Here is a 17,960-nt window from a genome sequence, read left to right on the forward strand (position 1 = left end):
GCTCTGGAGAGAGACCGGGGCTTCAAATGCCTCCAAAAGTGCCCTTCATCCTGCTGGGAAGGATATGAAAGAAAGGTCCAGCGTTTTGCTTAGCTCAGCCTCAGGCTGACTGAGGGGAATTCTCTTTCATTTTAAGTGCCCGTGAAACCAGAAGGATGCTAAAGCATCTTGAGATGAGGGGAAGGCACTGCTACAGCCTTTTAACTTTTGCCACAATTTATATTTAGGTCATTTGAGCCTCCTGCGTGCATGCTGCCTCCATTGGCATTAGTTGCAGATACTTCGGTTTCTATAGGCTGGCATTAGGGGGTATTTTCCTCTGCAGGAAAAGATTAAAGTCACCAAATCACGGGAAACCACTCTCTTTCTTGCACCAGGAGCTCAGTGTACGACAGGCACTTCCCATACAGCTTTCATAGTATTTGTGTATGAGAGACAAAAAAGGATACAGAAACGAGTAGCTGGGGGAAGACAGCAATCAGGGAAAGGAGGAGGAGTGCGAAGAAAAGCCCAGAAAAAAAAGCAAGGCTGCAAAAGGTAAAGGACATGGCACATCCCTGAGCAAACACACACATCCTGTACCACTCCCCTGACAGCAGGAAAAGCTGCTGGGTGCCGTGGCTCGAGATTGAGGGCCAGGCGGATTAAAACCATCTAATTTTGAAATATTTTTCAAATATTTGAACAACATCAGGCAGTTGTGAGCGTGTGTTATGTTTTGCGCTCCGATTACGAAAACCCAGACACGAGGGGCCACGCAGAAGCCGGGGCGCTCCTGTTTACATTGCATAGCCGTTTAATATCCCCTAAGCTCCACTGATATACAATACATCGGGGGGGAGCGTGGGGGGGATCCGCGCACCCCCGCCCCCGCCCCCGCCCCCGCCGTTAACCCGGCCCGGCAGCTCCACCGCCAACCGCCTGGGGACGCTGCGCAAGCGCTGGCACACGGCCGCTCTGGGACTTCCGCCTCGTTGGTGCTGACGGCGGCGGCCTGAGCGGTAGCAGCGGCCTGAGCGGCGGCGGCGTCAGTGGCAGCTTCGGTAGTGGCGGCCTCGGTTGCAGCGGCGGCTTCTGCCCTTTCCCCGCCGTACCATGCCCACAGTGGAGGAGCTCTACCGCAACTACGGGATCCTAGCGGACGCCACCGAGACGGCGGGCCAGGTGCGGCGTGGCTGCGGCCTGCAAGGCCTCGCTAGGCCTCGGGCTTGAGTAGCGCGGCGGCGGCGTCGCCGCGGGGAGTTCCGGGCTGAGACAGGGCGGGCGGTGGGCGAGCGGGACGGGATGCCGCTAGAGGGGCTGCTCGCCCCGCTGGACAACCGACTAGCCCCCGGGACTGTTCTCGCTGTAGGTTTCCTCACGACTCGGGGCGGGGGAGAGAGGGGGCGGGTAGAGATGAGCTTCGCGCCTGCGGTTCTGCAAGGACGGTAGCAGTTCTCCTCGCTTTTGCAGCATCCTCCTCCTTCTCCCGGCCTGTCGGCAGCTCTCCTTTTAAATGTGGCGTCGCGGGTATTAACTAGTTACTAGCTAGAGTCAGACTGCTTTTTGCATGGGGGCGAGGAGTTTCGCCTGGCGAATTCAGGCCTTAAAGAAGACACCGGTAGGCATCCAAATGTGATCCAGTGCTCTTGCAGTTCCAGAGAGCTTCTGGCAGGCTCTCTTGCTAAAAGGCTTGTTGGAGGAAGGTGAAGTCTATAGCCCCTTTTTTTTTTCCCCCCTTAAGGCAACAATGGAAGGTCTATCCTCACAGCTAAAGAAGATTTTTGCCTGTAAAATCCTGGCAAGATCTGCTGTTTGTTTATACCATTACTGAATTATTTTAAAAAGAGGATGACTTAGTATATTACCAACACAAAATATTGTGGTTAATTAAAACTGGTTTTTGAACTGCATTAGGCTCTCACTTTACTGAATGGCTACCTGAAAAAGCAGCAGGTACTTTTTTGTTGTTTTGTTATAATGTACCTAAGTAGGAAAGTAGATTTGCACGTACATAGCAGAGGATTTTAAACTACATACTACTATGCAAGGTCATTTGGCAAGTTCTTTAAGAGAACAAATAATATGGTGGTTGTTTGGGTTTGTTTTTTTTTTAAAAAAGGTTTTTTCTTTTAAATTCAAGTCTGTTTACTTTGCTTGTGTAATTATGCCCTAGTGAAACAAAGCATCCTTGCAGACAGTTCAACAAAAACATAATCTCAGAGCCAACCAAAAAATGCAACTAAAATGTTGGGAACTATGGGGAGAGATGCAGAATAAAACAGATGCTGTTACTATGCCGTTTTACAAATAGGTAATCCATCATCATTTTGACTATTGTGGGTAGCTTTTGTAAGATAGGAATGGCCATCTTAGAACAAACTCCAGCATAGTTAAGAAATGCAGCCTGTGACAGGGATCAATAGCACATGTGTACAAACCTCCAAGGGTAAGTATAAAATGATTCCAGCTTTGCCGCACTACAGCTTGTGGGCTTCCAGAGACAGAGGTAGTGTCTTTGTAATTAGTATATCTTGCTAGATTGTTCTTCAGCAAACTTTTCTGATGCTTTTTTTAACTAATTATATTTGTGGCATACAGACATTCTGTAGCAAAATGTTCCATTGCTTCATTAACCTTTCTGAAGGAGTTATGTCCTTTGAACTTGTAATTTCATAATCTTATTTGATGTCTCCAATTTTTGCATTCTGAGAAGCCATGAGTAATTGTTCCTTATTCATCAGTTTTATCCCACTTATTACTTTATTATCTCTTAACAACCTTATGAACATGATCTTTCCTTACAAAAAGTCATAGTCACCCTATCTCAAAAAAGAAACTTTGAACATGAGGAGAAGAACAAGGGGACAACCAGAAGTATGACATTAAGAGGAGTAATTTAAAAGACCAGAAGTATTGAGCTTGTAAAAGAGTGTTTCAGTTGAGAAAGAGTCTCAGGTATGATGAGTCTACCTCATGAGTGGAGTGAAGGTGAGAACTTGAAAAACTGTTAGGAAGCAGGCTTAAAATAAAGAGGAAGATGAACTTTTCTCCATAACACATTGTGAAACTTGTCACAGGACATTATATATGAATTGGTTCAAGAACTAATCTAGAGAAATTAGTGGATGATTGGTGAATTGATAGTTATTAAAAATAAAGGACTGGACACTGTCTCTGGCTTAGGACATTCCTGTATTACAGACTGGGAGGAAATGTGCAGAACTGAAGGATCATGCTGCTTCTGCAGTTGCCTACTTTTTTCTTGAGCATTTGGTGCTGCCAGGTACAGGGCAAAACAAACTCCTGACTGAACTGTATTTTGCCGACATGATAGGAGTAATTAGTGTGCAGTAATACAAATTCATGGAAGACAAGCTACTCTATTTCATTGCTGTATGTATGCTTTTTTAATACGTATTCAGTTTAAGTAATTTGTTCCACAAAAAAGTTGTTCTTAAGGTGCAGTCTGAGAACCTGTGACTGTAATAATGTGTATTTCATTGTTAGTTTGTGCTGGCTCATTCCTGCCTTTGCTGTTGAGAGCGCTGTGTTAGCACAGCTACAGAGCAAACTGGATGGGGATATGGATCAGCTGAAAAGCAACCATTTCTTTCCTTGGTTATTTTTCTTCCAGATCAGTGTCCCAATCCAGTTCAGAATCTGGCAACATGAAGAGCTATCAACAAGGTGTAGGGAGTTTTTAAGGAGCATTGGTACTGAATGTCAAAATAAAGCTTTCTTTAGAGGGATTTAATGTAGTGTACTGCTTTGTAAATTAGTATCTGTATTTGCTATGGGTGAACTTTTATGTGGAGTAGGGGTGATGATATATGTAGCTCTGGGAAATTTAATGTAAATAAGCAAAGTGTCCTGTGCTGTTATGTAGCTCTGAGAAATTTAATGTAAATAAGCAAAGTGTCCTGTGCTGTTGATGTTGCTGTTTGAAGTAGGATAAGTTATCTAAAGCATTATTTTCACAACCATGAGGAAAATTAATGATAGAAGGTTCTGATTTCTGCTAGCATCCTAATAATGCTGACTTTTATTTCGCAAAGACATAGCTAACCACAACAAAGACTTCCGTTTATTCTAAAGTTTCAGTCCTGCAGGCACAAAATCGGAAACGCCTGTGTGATTCTAGTTGGAGCAGCTAGAGAATATTCTACTCTGCTGAGGTGTTTATTTCTATATTTCAACTGGCGATTTCTTTTTTTTTTTAATCTAGTCTCTGTTAACAGATCTTTTTAAGAACTATGTTTTATCTCAGATTAAGTTAGCTGCTTGAATATATGACAAAGATGCTTTAGCGCAATATACATTAGAATCATTTGTGATCCATTCCAGTGGCAAAGTTGTTGGGAGAGGTAACCTCTACTTGAGAGGCAATAAACAAGCAGACAGAAGGCAGAAACTCTTTGAAGAACTGCCCAAGTTCAGTGAAGGTCATTATGTAATTCTTTGAGTCTGCACTAATCTAATCACAAGTGGTGTGCAAGAGCTGTTAGCCTTAGGGCTGGCAGTTTGAATGGTAAGCACTTGAACAGACAGAGGAACCAGAATAACAGTAAAAACCAGTCAATAGAGGCAAATTTTACTAAATTGTCACAATTATATTGGTCTAAGAGATAAATTTATTTCTTTGTATGACGTTTGTACAATATAGTTCACTTAAATAGCTGAAGTGGATGGGAGAGAAAACATCTTTTCCTTGTCTTGAGACTACCCCAAGATTTTTCTATTTATGTGTTCTGGTTTTCCTCTTTCAGCATAAGGATGCATACCAGGTGATCTTGGATGGTGTAAAAGGAGGTGCGAAGGAGAAGAGGCTTGCAGCCCAGTTTATTCCTAAGTTCTTCAAGCATTTTCCTGAGCTAGCTGACTCGGCTATCAATGCCCAGTTGGACCTCTGTGAGGATGAAGATGTTTCTGTAAGAATAAGAACCTTGTAGCAAGTTGATATGTTGAATTTATATTTTGTTATTATTTTCTTTTTTTTATAGGCTATGTCTTTTGGGAGGGGAGGGTTGGTCTTTGGAAAACTTAAGAATGCTTAATTGTATTCCTGCAATAGAAGAATCTACTATGTGATGGTATGGTTAGATACATCAGTTTTAATTTGTCTTTTTCAGTCCCATCATTGCTCAAAGGAATAGTTCTGTAGAAAGAAACTTAGATACAGTTTATTTGAATATCTGTTACAGTTTGTCTTTTCAAAAAGCACTTTGTGGTAATTGATTCTAATAAATCCTGCTGGTAGGCAAGAAAATTTTTTTGCACTTAAGACCTATGGGGATGTGATTCTGAATGTATTATTCCTGCAGAAGTCTTGAGATGCTTCATTCTCCTTCTGTGGTGTTGATAGAAGGTGTATCTTTGAAGCAACTTTGGTTATTAAATCTTAAATGATTTGGGGAGACCATTCAAGGATTTTTGTCAGTGCTGGGAACAAAACCTAGTGTTTATCTCTGCCATATGCACAACTGTAAAACTATCCTTCCTGTTAGCAAGTAAGACTGCGTAATAACGCAGATTCCAGCCCTTTATTTTGTTGATCAAATGAATGATTTTGTGAACGGAGGTGCTGTTTGAATTTGGTTTTTCTCCAGTGCTGCTTAGATCTAAGAAAAATGTATTTTCTTCATAAACACGTCATAATAGTTTCATAGCAAATATGAAGTTTGGACTGCCATTAAAGTCTGAAAATTGAACATTGTTTTCTGAATATGATACGTTAAAAGAATGCAGCCATCTTCTCAAATTTGACTGATTTTTTTTCTGCCAAACTTTGGTAGTTGAATTGCCTGATTGACTTTTTTTTTTTAATTACTTTAAATTTTAACATTTTTTCATTTCCACGATACTGACAATTTTAACAGATCCGGCGACAAGCAATCAAGGAATTGCCTCAGTTTGCCACTGGAGATAATCTTCCTCGGGTAGCAGACATACTGACCCAGCTTCTGCAGTCAGGTAGGAGACATTGGTAGTTTCCTGGCTGATCTCCTTGTGGCACACCTAAAAATGTCTGCAGTTTTGTTCTGTAAAACATTTTCTGTTGATTCATAATTTGTTACAAAGCAGTCTGTCCCAGTGCCATTCATGTCCTGCCTTTCCTTTTCCCCCCCGCCTTTATATTTGCTGTACAGTTATGCTACTTCTGCTGAAAGGTCGCTAATTATCCTAATCTAAACTGAAAATCTTTCTTTTAAATATAACAATTTTTTTCATTCAAGTTCTCTGAAAACATCTCTAGAAAAAGGGGAGAGGGGGGGGGGGGGAAAACCCTCCAGTTATGGACTGCAGCAAATTGCCTTCTGCAAAAGAGTTACTGGATTTCTAAACCAGGTAGTCAGGAACTTTAAAAATCCTGAAGGCATTTTCTTCCATACAATGCATTTTTGGTACAAAATATTTAATTCAGAATTTAATATACAATATGTATTTTTTTGTTAATCTCAGTAAGTTAGAGTGCTAAATATTAGATGTCCAAATTTGTATTAAAAATGCAAGTCTCTAGGCTTCTCAGAAGACTTTGACACTTACATATTTCTCCATTTAGTTCAAGAGGAAAAATGTTTCTCCCACCTAGAAATACTGTAGATTACTTAAGAGTTTAAAAAGAAATAACTATTCATTTTATCTTAATTTAGTAAAAGTTAGCTTGTTTATTCAGCTGTTCCTTAAAATTACTAAATATATTGATTAATAACTTCCCTTCTAGTTTTCAGTCCTATCAAGTTTGTAATGTTCAAGTTTTTTGGCAGGGAGGCTGAAGTGGCAAATAGCTTTTTGTTTTGCTTTCAGCTTTCATAATCATGGTTTTCTACTTCCTCAGTCTAGTATTTGTTAAAAATACAACTTCTGTTGCTTATAATTAAATGCTGAGGATAGAATACTATTTGTGTGATATCAGAAATATTTGGTTTTCTGCTGTTATGTTTGCATTTCAAGGATATGCATATCAGGTTTTTTTTCTCTCTTTAGATGATTCTGCAGAATTCAATTTGGTGAACAATGCTTTGCTCAGTATATTTAAGATGGATGCTAAAGGTAAAGGACACATTTTTCTATAAATATCTTTTATTAATACTTCCCAGTCTCTAGTAGGACAAGAACAGGACTCAATTTTGTATCTTCTTAGTACAACGCAAAAGTTAGACACACACTCATTGTTTGGTTTTACAAACAATACTGAAATTTTCAATAACTGTGGATCTGAATTATACAGACCAATAAAAGAATGTGGATTCTTATGTCAAGCTACATGAAAATTGTGTTTTTTCTTAAAAGTTAGTATAGCAGTTATTTTAAAATATCTCATGGAGTCTTACAGGAGAAAACTTCTTTCTTCTGCATAGAAGGTTCAGCTCTTAACCTCTAAAATAATTTTCATTACCTGATTTATGCTCCATTCAGGAACTTTGGGAGGCTTATTCAGTCAAATTCTTCAGGGAGAGGACATTGTGAGAGAGCGAGCCATCAAGTTCCTCTCTACAAAACTGAAAACCCTGCCTGAGGAGGTGATGACAAAGGAGGTAGAAGAGTTCATATTGACTGAATCAAAGAAGGTGAGTGTCTTATTTCAGTACAAACTTAACTATTATTAAACCATCCCTTATCACTGGCATTGCTTTGGAGGTCTGTTGGTTTAAACCAGATGTAGAGTTAAGCATTCTACAAATGCGGTCTCCTAGTTATCCTGTTCTGCTATAATCCAAACTTTACAGTATTTTTTTGTGGGAATGTTAAAATAATGGTAGGCTCTCCTCATTTTGTAGAGTGACTTGTATTAGAATCATAGAATCATTCACATTGGAAAGGGACTTTGGGAGATTGATCACCTCAGTAAATCATGCTCAGCTGAATTCACGTCAGATTTCTCGTTGTCCAGTTGGGTTTTGAAAACCTCTAAGGGTGAAGATTTCCCATACTGTCTGGGCAACCAGCTCCAATGTTTAGTTGTCCTCCATGTGATTTTTTTTGTTTTCTTTATCCAGTTGGAACCTCCCATTTCAGTTTTGTATCATTCTCTCATTCTCGCCCTGTCCACCTCAGTGAAGAACCTGGCTCCTACTCTTGGTGACTTGCTCTTAAGTATTGGAATATTAGTGTTAGGTCACCTCACCCCCTTATGACTTTTTTCCTTTAGGCTGAAAAAGCCCAGTTTCCTTAGGTTCTCCTCACAGGTCATGTGCTCTAGACATTGATCACCTTGTTGGCTGGGCTTTCTAAAGCTTATCAGCAACTTCCTCATACAGGAGGGCCCGACACTAAGTGCAGTATTCTAGATTTGAGGGCGTAGCAAAGGAGAATCCTCAATACCTTTGCTTCCCTCTGTCTACTGGCTATGCTCTTGTCACAGCTCAGGACACTGTTCATCACCCAAGGAATGCTGCTGACACTTACGTTTAGCCTGCTGTCCCCCAGAACCCTCAGGGTCTTTTCAGCAGAGCAGTTCCCCAGTCAGTCCCCAGCATGTGCTGATACAGGGAAGTTAGTTCATCCCAGGTGCAGAACTTTGCATTTGTCTTTGAATTTCATGAGACTCCTGTGCATTTCCCATGCTGAGAAAGATATAGAAAGTATTAAAACAATCAATAATGAGTAGATACTCATTGAATGTTTATTCTGCCTGAAGCATACAGTTTTGTTAGATAAGAAATTTGTTCTTAAGGTTAGAGTTCAAGAAAAATAATGTTTCCTGTGCACAACTTGATGGCAGTTACTTTAATTTGGAGGTGCATACAATTACACTGCATGTTTTCATGTGTTCTTTAAACTTGTGTTTTTAAATAACTAGAAGCTAAATTTAAATGATAAATATTTGCATACTTTACCTTTTCAAATCGAGTAGGTTTGACTTGGAGGTTTGCAAATTACCACCGTAGAAATATATTTTCTGGTGTTCTGTTAAGGTGCTGGAAGATGTGACGGGCGAGGAATTTGTTCTGTTCATGAAAATATTGTCTGGATTAAAAAGCTTACAGACAGTAAGTGGGAGGCAACAACTAGTGGAGCTGGTAGCTGAACAAGCCGACCTGGAACAAACGTTCAATCCATCTGATCCGGATTGTGTGGACAGACTTCTACAGTGTACTCGGCAGGCAGTGCCACTCTTCTCAGTATGTATTTAGTTGCTTTGCATGAGGCATATTGTGGAAGGTTAATGGCTGTAGCTTCTCTTCAGCATTCTCAATGATTACGTTAGAATGACAGCATATCAGTACTTCTTCAGCTTCTAATGAATTAAAATGTTGTAAAACATCCTTAAAGCCTCCGAATACAAAGAGCTTTTGTGTTATTCTCTGCTCTTTGATGTTTTCTTTCAAATTTAAGATGTTACAGTGAATTATGACAAGATTCTCACATTAGGCTCATACATATGAGTTTGATTATTTCAAGTCTAGTGCCAGGCAATTGCAGCACTTAAAGGCCTGTTCTTGAGTTATAGTCAATCTTTTCAGCCCCTGTTGCAGACAGCCTCTGAGTTTAAGCTACCTGGATGGGTCTCTGCATTTTAGGAGTTAGAGGGAAGTTTAATAAAGCTTTAAGGTATAGCTGTGTGGTAGGCATTTATAAGGGTGGCAGAGTGATGGGGGGAAAACATTTAATTCCTTCAAACTCAAAGAGTAGCCTGAATAACATGCGGTGTTTTTTGCAGAAAAATGTTCATTCCACAAAATTTGTTACTTACTTCTGTGAGCATGTTCTGCCAAACCTCAGTTCTTTGACTACTCCAGTGGAGGGTCTTGATATCCAGTTAGAGGTAAGCCAAAGCTAAAATGTCTTTCAAATTGTAAAAAATAAGCATCTTAGATGAAGACAGCTATTTTAAAAATTGCTAACTCCTTTCTTAAGTGGTTTTCAGTTCTTGGCTTGGAAGAAAACTAGCTACACTAGAAAAAAAAAAGTTTGCTTTATTGAGGCATGACGGATCATTGCCTTTTAAAGCTTGTGTCATTTATCCTAAGCTTTTGAGGCAAGGCTAGAATAAGGAGATCTGTGTAATCATTTGTATATTACTGTCAATTTTTTTAAGCACATAGCATTTACTGAAATGATTGTTGCATGGCTTGTGCTAATTTAGCCTCCTAAGGGAGTGGCTTAATGTCTGTAATTTTGTTTACGTTAATCAGTGCTGTAGCTTCAGTTAGATCTCTGTGAATCTCACTTTGAAGGTGAGTTGTGCTGCAGACAGGGGAGATGAAGTTTTGTTTACTTGTTGACTAATGATGCTTGTTGGGATTAGACACACAAACCTGTGTTTCTGTTTGAGGACATGAAGAACAGACTAGGCATGTTCCTCCTTGTATTCTTTCCTTATGTCTGGGAGGGGTTTAATTGTAATAGCTGACCTCTACTGTGCCAGCCGTAATGATGTGATAATCGCTTTTAGGTTGAAAGTTAAGCTTTTGTACTTTTCAGTTAACACACAAAAACCCGGCTATCCTCATGTGTAGGTTTTGAAGCTTCTTGCTGAAATGAGTTCATTTTGTGGTGATATGGAAAAGCTTGAATCAAATTTGAAGAAGCTGTTTGATAAATTACTGGTAAGACTAATTCTATTTATCCTTTTTCTAAAGTGGCTATTTCAAAGATAGGTCTGTCCATGATATAAGGTCAAACATCATTTTGCAATTCAAAGCCTTTGTAGATATAGAGAGCTGTTATCTGCATAATGTTTTTAATCAAGTAAACTCATGTGGCTTTGTTCTTTTTAAATTTTATAGTCATGAGAGACTCATGTTGATCTCATTAAAGGCTATGTCTGCACTGACAATTTTAAGTAAATTCAGTGCTGTTTCAGAAGCATTGTGCAGTACATTGTTGCTTCCTGTGGTAGCAGTGCTACCATAATATTTCCTCTGCGTCAGAGGTGTCAAGTCACATAAGTGTAGGCCAACCACCTGCACTAGGACTTCATGCAGCGGTTCATCACGTTAGTATAGGGATGGGGCATACTTCTTAAATTGTCAGCATAAATAAACCCTCTAGTTCAAACACGGCAAAAGAACAGTCAGTCTGCGTAATTGTGTCTCATGCACTTGTTTTTCCTTTCTGTTCATTAGGAGTATATGCCCCTTCCTCCAGAGGAAGCAGAGAATGGGGAAAATGCTGGCAACGAAGAGCCCAAGTTGCAATTCAGTTATGTGGAGTGTTTATTGTATAGCTTCCATCAGCTGGGACGTAAACTTCCAGACTTCCTCACAGCCAAGCTGAATGCAGAGAAATTGAAAGACTTTAAAATCAGGTAATCGTTTAGATGCAAGTGTTAGAGTTCTGTTAGGAAGTGTGAATTATTATCGTCTGGATGCTAAAGAAGCACAAATTGGGTTGATAGAAGACTTATTTTGAGCATTTTTCCTAAAGGGGAAAGAAAAGGACATTACAGCTTCCCTTTGCTTATGCTTTTATTTTTATGGGAATATGTAAAATGTATTAACAGATTGCTTTTTAATTTTTCAGGCTACAGTATTTTGCTCGAGGGTTGCAGGTGTATATCCGACAGCTTCGACTAGCACTTCAAGGAAAAACAGGAGAAGCGTTGAAAACAGAAGAGGTAAGTATTGTTCAGGAATTCTGATTTTTCTAATTGAGCCTACAGAAATAACCATTGGCACACATTAATGGGCTGCAGCCTGTTGTAAACATACAAATAGATTAAGGGAATAATATTGCTAACATCTATTGCAGCTGCATCTTACCTGATGCTGCATTTTGCAAGCTAAGATGATCTTTTAGTTTTTACTGTTGGCTGTTCTCTGCATCCACATGTATTTGGCTTAACTGTGCTCTGCGTTTTGTTTTGAAGGGAAAATTTTCATATATTGGGGGGAAAAAAATTTTAGTGGGAAGTACACTGGAACATTAAAAGTAACTAGTTAGTGTAAAACTGCAAGCAGCCTAAATATAGTTGTAATGAAAACTCAGAAGTGTACACACCTTTCAGTATTATTATTGGATAGCAATTCAGTAGGAAGAGCAGTCAGTTTAATGTTACGACTTCATCAAATGCAGTTGGCATAATTTAAAGCTACTAGAATAGGTGTTCAGTGGTGTTTCTTTTTTTACAGAACAAGATTAAAGTGGTTGCCTTGAAAATAACCAATAACATTAATGTTTTAATCAAGGTAAGTCCTCACATTATGCAGGAGTAAATTCACACAGTAGAGTAACCTACGCAGAAAAAAGGAATAGATTTGAACTAAGTTTTATTGTGTTACTAAGTTAAGTCGGTGTTAGCCAGTTCAGGGTTGCTGCCCACTTTACCGTTTCTGAAGAGACGTGGATCTGCTGTTTATGCAAGCTGGTTAGCAGCAGCTGCTGCTGCTGCTGTTGGGATAGGGTGTTGAGGCCCTTTTTTGCAGCACTAGTTGCCCACAGTAACAGAAGACCTTACTTTAGGGATCTCTAGATTCTGGCCGAGCCTTTGTCTTTGTCATTTCCCTTTCCTGCAGTGGCAGGGAGGAGTAAGGAATAGCTTGAAGAGGTGCAAGGAGATGGTAAAGGAGGGAGGAGGCAAAGCAAGCTGCTATACAGAACCTTTTTCTCCAAAGAGTCTAGGAGAGATGGGCTGCAGAAAGAGACTTCCATCCAGAGCCCTTGAAACTATTTTGATTTCTTCTAATCACCTTTTCCTCTCTTCCTTCACTTCCCATCTCTCACCCTCAATCACCATGATAAACCAAAAAGTTTGCCCAAAGTATTGAGAAGCCTATCTTTTACCATCATAGGGATATCAGATGTCTCCCTGTGGGAGCAGGAGCCATTGTGGTTCATTATAAGATGCTTGATGTGCATAGGGAGAGGGGGGAAGCATACTTATGTCAGTATAAGACACTATTCTGTTAATATAAATCTCGTTTGAATTTCCTAGTAAAGTGTATGGGCTAAGGCAGCCAGGTAAGACAGTTAGCTACTGCTGCCTTCTCCCTCTGCCATGGGACTTTAAAAAGGATTTAAAATTGTTGGAAAGTAACTGTTACTCTGGAATCTCAGTAGTAGCTAAAATTTTGAAGTGCAATCGACATGAATTCAACTGTAGACTAGACTGTCCAATTTTGCCTCCACAGGATCTCTTCCACATTCCTCCTTCTTATAAAAGTACAGTTACACTGTCCTGGAAACCAGTACAGAAGGCAGATGCAAGGTAAGAGCTTTTCATAAAAAAAGAAAACAGTGGTGATAACTTTTTACTGTTTACAAAATAAAATCCCAAGCTGTGTATATATAATAGACACAGCACATGAGCTAAAAGTTTCACAATCAAAAATAACACCCACCCTGGAAGGAATTAAGGCTGTGGAGTGATAATCTTAGTCTTGCTTTAGGGATATGATAAACCAAATCAACTGGATATGAGCTTACTTCCTCTTTTGAAGTATTATTCAGGGCATCTTCATTAGCTCCTGCTAGCTTCCAGTGGTTAATCTTTGAGGCTGAACTGCTATTCCTGTACTTGTCACCACAGGACTGTAATGTTCTGGTTTTGTTTTCTTCTGTCAGTCAAAAAAGAGCAAGTGAAGATACAACCTCAAGTTCACCCCCAAAGAAAGCTTCAGCAGGACCAAAAAGGGATGCCAGGCAAATATATAATCCTCCCAGTGGAAAATACAGCAGTAACCTGGGGAGTTTTTCTTACGGTAAGTTAGGCAGCTTGGAAAAACTTTGTCTAGTGACAGTTGTGCCTTGGGGGGAACAAACAAATTAAGCTATCTATCTATCTTACTATCACATTCTCAGAAGATCAAATCGTACTGTTACCAATTTTTGTGTGTAATGGTCTCTTTGTAGCTATTGATCTATTACAGTGTTTGAGTGTTACCAGCCTATAAACCGTATGTCATTTGCAAGTTAGTTTTAGTAGTGTTTTAATACATAAAGTTAGTAATTGAACTATTGTGTTCTCTATTATGACACACAGCACTCACACCCCAAATTTCCCATTGGACGGACCAGTTTCTGCAAGTGGCAGAGCTGGGCCACCTCCTGTCATACAACTGGACCTGTGCTGAATTCCTATTACAGCCACTGCTGATGTTGCAGACCTGATCCAGAACTTCTGGGAATTGCCAGGTTCACTGTGCATACACACAGTTATGTCCTAGTCAGTGATTCTGTCTCTCTGCAAGTCATATTTGTGGGCAAAACGTGAGAGCAGTTGCAGACTGGATGAATAGGCCCAGCAATGGCAGCAACCTGTTCTTGCTGTCTTCCCTGTAGGCCCATTGGTCCTACCTCTGTCAAGTAAACAGTCTGCTATGACAAATTATCACCCATGCCCATAGGTTGAAAAACTGATATGAAGCACTGTCGTATATATAAAACAAAGAAAAAATAAAATCATTTGTAAATTTCTTAACTGCAGATTTCAGGTGATGCACCTGTGTATTTTAAGATAAGCTTGTAGTCCCTATGGTTCTAAAAATTAGGACGTTTTCAACCAAAAATGTTTTACTGCTTGCTACTGTTTCTTGTTAGTGAGATACTTAGGCCTCTGATCAGCCTTTCATTTCTGTACTCTTTAAAATAAGCACACAGTTCTTTTTGTAGATTAGTATGACCTGTATTTTAAGACTGTACATGAAGAGAAAGCATGGAAGGGGAATGAGAGTTTGATATATTCTCAAACAAATCTGAAGAAAGTTTAATAAAATATTTTGTGGGATTTTTTTGCTGTGATCGGATTTGTTCTTAAAGGGAAAGGAAAATTTTTCTACGGTATACAAATAGTTTGTGTGGTATCCATCTATGTCTAAGATTTTTAACTGTATATAGTTAAGATACCAGCCCACCAAAAACTTAAGTATGCTGGTGATAACTTAAGGATAGAAAAGGACAGACAGACTGACAAAGTTGTGGTTTTCCATAATTTTATAAAATCACTAGGAGCAAGTCAGACAAACACCTCAAGATCGACATGGTGTTATTGGACAGAAGGATGAGCTAGGTAGCCTAATGAAGTTCTTTACAGACCAGTTTTCAATTCTGTGATAATGGATTGGCCCAAATATAGTTCTAAAACAATGGCACAGTTATGTATCATAGTATTAGTATGCAGAAAGACTACATTTAGTTTAGAGAGGCTAGTTCTCCTGACCTCCTTTTACAGTTAGTGGGGTCTGTTGTCCATCAAGGCATAACTTGGAGATCTCATGGTATATAAGCAGGAATAGCTTCAGAGACTTAAGTCAGCCTTCAATATCTCGTTATTGCTATTTAATTTTAATCTGTGTACAGCATAAAAACCTGTATGAAGAGTTTTGACTTTTATTTCAGAGCAAAGAGGTGGTTTCCGGGGTGGACGAGGAAGAGGCTGGGGAGGACGTGGCAATCGTAGCCGAGGAAGAATCTACTGAGTAGACTGCTAAATCTTCCATGCCCCTGAAGGGCTAAAGTGAAAGTGCTACTCAGCAAATTTGCTTGGAGTATTGTTTCCTTCAAGGACTGCCTTCCACTAAGACTGACTTAAATGTTCTTTATACCTTTGTATGTATGATCTACTTTTCTAACGGACTACAACTTGTCCATAGTGAAACTACAACTGTATTTTTGGATGCTTACAGTCAGCAGTTTTGGGTTCTTATTTTTGAAGTGTCTTCAGGATTTATTCAAAATTGGAAAAGAGCGTAGATGTTTTATCAAAAGCTCATCTTGACAGTTTGTATATTAACCTAAAAATCAGCTACTGCATAACTGAAACTATATAATTGAGTTTATGTATTAAGTAATGGACAGGAAAGGCATGGCAACAGAGATACATGTCAGATAAGCTTAGCAGCCGAAGTAATCCTTTCCTTATCTGTAACCATATTTTGCAATATGTGGAGAAGAGTACCATTGTTAAATTTGCTTTGATTTACTTTTTTAAATGGAATTGAATGAGATACATGCTGGTTTTTTAAAGTTTGCAACATGGATGGAAATTTATTTTGCTTGTAGCATGAAGTAGTCCTTTTACTTAGAGATGTGGAGAATGTGGTGTTTTTTGGTTTGCACATCTTACTCTTCTCCGTGCATTGTACTGCAAAAGTGATGTTTTGCAAATGAATTTTTAATGTTTAATATGAATATGTGCATATAGTTATGCCGTGAAATTTCAGTAAAGGAACAGGAAAAACAAAACAATAAATGACTAGAATTATTCCAGGAACGGGTAAAGACTGATGCAGTGATTAAGCTTCATAGGCTGGAGCTAGACCATAGCAGGACCTGGCTCTTTTCTGTGTTTTGCAGATTTCTGGATTAGTTGGCACTTGAGGGTTGAGGGGGGGGTTTGTTTTGTTTTGTGGTTTTTTGGTTTTGGGTTTTTTTTACCAATACAGTTGCATTTAAAAATATATAAATAAAATTGTATTTTGGGTAACATTGAAAAATTCCAGCTATGTAGTTCAGTTCAGGTGGAAAAGTTAACAATTCCATGCTATTTTTTTCCATAGCAACTTGGGATTCTTATTTACCGGTATACACCCAGAAAATACAATGAAAGAACACAGTGTGGTGTTTTTTTTATTCTCACCACTCAAAATTTTTACTTCTCAGGTCATTCAACATTGTAAAGGAATTAGCAGATAGTAAAAAGAAGTTGGGACAGAGGGAAAGAATTTTAATAAGTGTTCCAGGGCGTGTTGATATAAAATAGCTTAGGCTTTAGAAGACTGAATATTATTTCTTATCCTCCTTTTTGTCCAGCCATTTGATATCCACAGACACAGACAAATGCCTGAAAGTGATGTTTCCCTACCTAGTTCCATTTGTATTTGCTTGTGAATCTAACTCAGGTGTCTTCATTAACACTCTTTGATATTTTTCAGTACAAGCGGGAGGCCAGGATACCGAAACTATGTAAAAGTTAGAGACATTGTTGATGCTAAATTAGAAGCCTATTTTTGCTTAACTCTGGAGCAGTAGGCAGCAAACTTTGGACATTCCAGGGCATGTGAGCTGACTTTGTATTTCTGATTACATGCCAGCTGCTAAACTCAGACTTGTCACTAAAACCAACAAACTTGGCAAAGAGCTTTCAAGGACAAATTTGCAAGATCAAGATGTCACTCAAAATAGGCACTAGATGGGTAATAAGCTGCCATTGAGGAAAAAAAAAATAGGTATTTTGCACTTGTGGCTATAACTTGTGTTTTGAGGGGATTTAAAAATGTAATCTCAAAGCCTAAACATAGCTTGTATTTAGACTAATAACTAGGTACTAGCAGCTTATTTTCTCAGTGAATTTCGAGTGAGTTTTCTTTATGGGACTCCTGTTTTTCAGAGGTGATGTGCAAAGTTCTTGTGGCCTCAGTAGTAGTTAATTTTTTTTTCCCCAGTTTCATACTTAATTTTAATGCAGTGAGTTCTTGTGGAGACACCTGTTTACCATCTTGTTGAATTGTAAATGTTCCCTTACACTTTTGGAATAAATTCATTTTGTAATTTTGTTCGGCTCATTGTTTCACCGTTACTCTGCAACATTTTGTGTTGGCTTAGTAAAAGGGTACTGTAGTACCCTTTTGTTTTAGTGACTTACTCCTTAGATTGCTATGGATGTATCAAGCTGTTTGCCACTAAAGAATAGATTTTAGCAAGACTGCATTAGCTGTTTCAACTTTTAAGTAATTCAACTTTTAAATGCAAAATGAAATATTCAGCAAAAGCTGCATGTCATACATCTTATTTGGGACTTATGTGAAAAGGAGTCATTCATTGTCTTATTCAACCTCCTAGATGTTGACAGTGCAATAAAATTTGTTAGTATCTTATTATAGAGCAAGAGTGACTTGGAGTAGCAGCTTGGTTTTTTTGGTGAAATCTGTAATAGGCCTGATGTGAAAACTCTGGCAGCAGTAAGGAACTATCATTATCGTAGGAGTATGTTCTCTATGCTGAGAGAAACGGAATCCCTTGCTTTAGTTTAACCACTATGAACCACTTAAACTTTTTTTCTTGTTTCTACTTAATGGGTTTGAGTTACATGCAAATTC

General features: G+C 38.9%; 1 protein-coding gene across 2 annotated transcripts; it reads left to right on the forward strand.

Moving 5' to 3' along the window:
- The first annotated feature begins 963 nt into the window (after positions 1–963).
- API5 (apoptosis inhibitor 5) lies at positions 964–17,416 on the forward strand. 2 transcript variants are annotated; one of them, XM_072864507.1, is made up of 14 exons: positions 964–1,164; positions 4,749–4,910; positions 5,859–5,952; positions 6,967–7,032; positions 7,399–7,550; positions 8,898–9,104; positions 9,644–9,748; positions 10,443–10,532; positions 11,052–11,233; positions 11,449–11,542; positions 12,057–12,113; positions 13,056–13,132; positions 13,489–13,625; positions 15,262–17,416. In XM_072864507.1, exons 1-14 carry the CDS (start codon positions 1,096–1,098, stop codon positions 15,339–15,341), a joined length of 1,572 nt encoding a protein of 523 aa, XP_072720608.1. In that variant the 5' UTR covers positions 964–1,095; the 3' UTR covers positions 15,342–17,416. The 2 variants fall into 2 exon arrangements, with proteins under 2 accessions (XP_072720608.1, XP_072720607.1); XM_072864506.1 differs by lacking the exon at positions 15,262–17,416 and adding an exon at positions 13,907–14,607.
- The last annotated feature ends 544 nt before the right edge of the window (positions 17,417–17,960 follow it).

This window comes from Ciconia boyciana, chromosome 6 (genome assembly GCF_034638445.1).
Source record: "Ciconia boyciana chromosome 6, ASM3463844v1, whole genome shotgun sequence".
NCBI classification, from domain to species: Eukaryota; Metazoa; Chordata; class Aves; order Ciconiiformes; family Ciconiidae; genus Ciconia; species Ciconia boyciana.

Excerpts from the sequence above, each read along its gene's own strand:
- API5 (XM_072864506.1), top strand. The coding sequence starts at position 1,096 with ATGCCCACAGTGGAGGAGCTCTACCGCAACTACGGGATCCTAGCGGAC. Across the intron at positions 7,033-7,398 it reads ATTTAAGATGGATGCTAAAG|GAACTTTGGGAGGCTTATTC; the intron begins GTAAAGGACACA and ends TGCTCCATTCAG. Across the intron at positions 9,749-10,442 it reads GTCTTGATATCCAGTTAGAG|GTTTTGAAGCTTCTTGCTGA; the intron begins GTAAGCCAAAGC and ends CCTCATGTGTAG.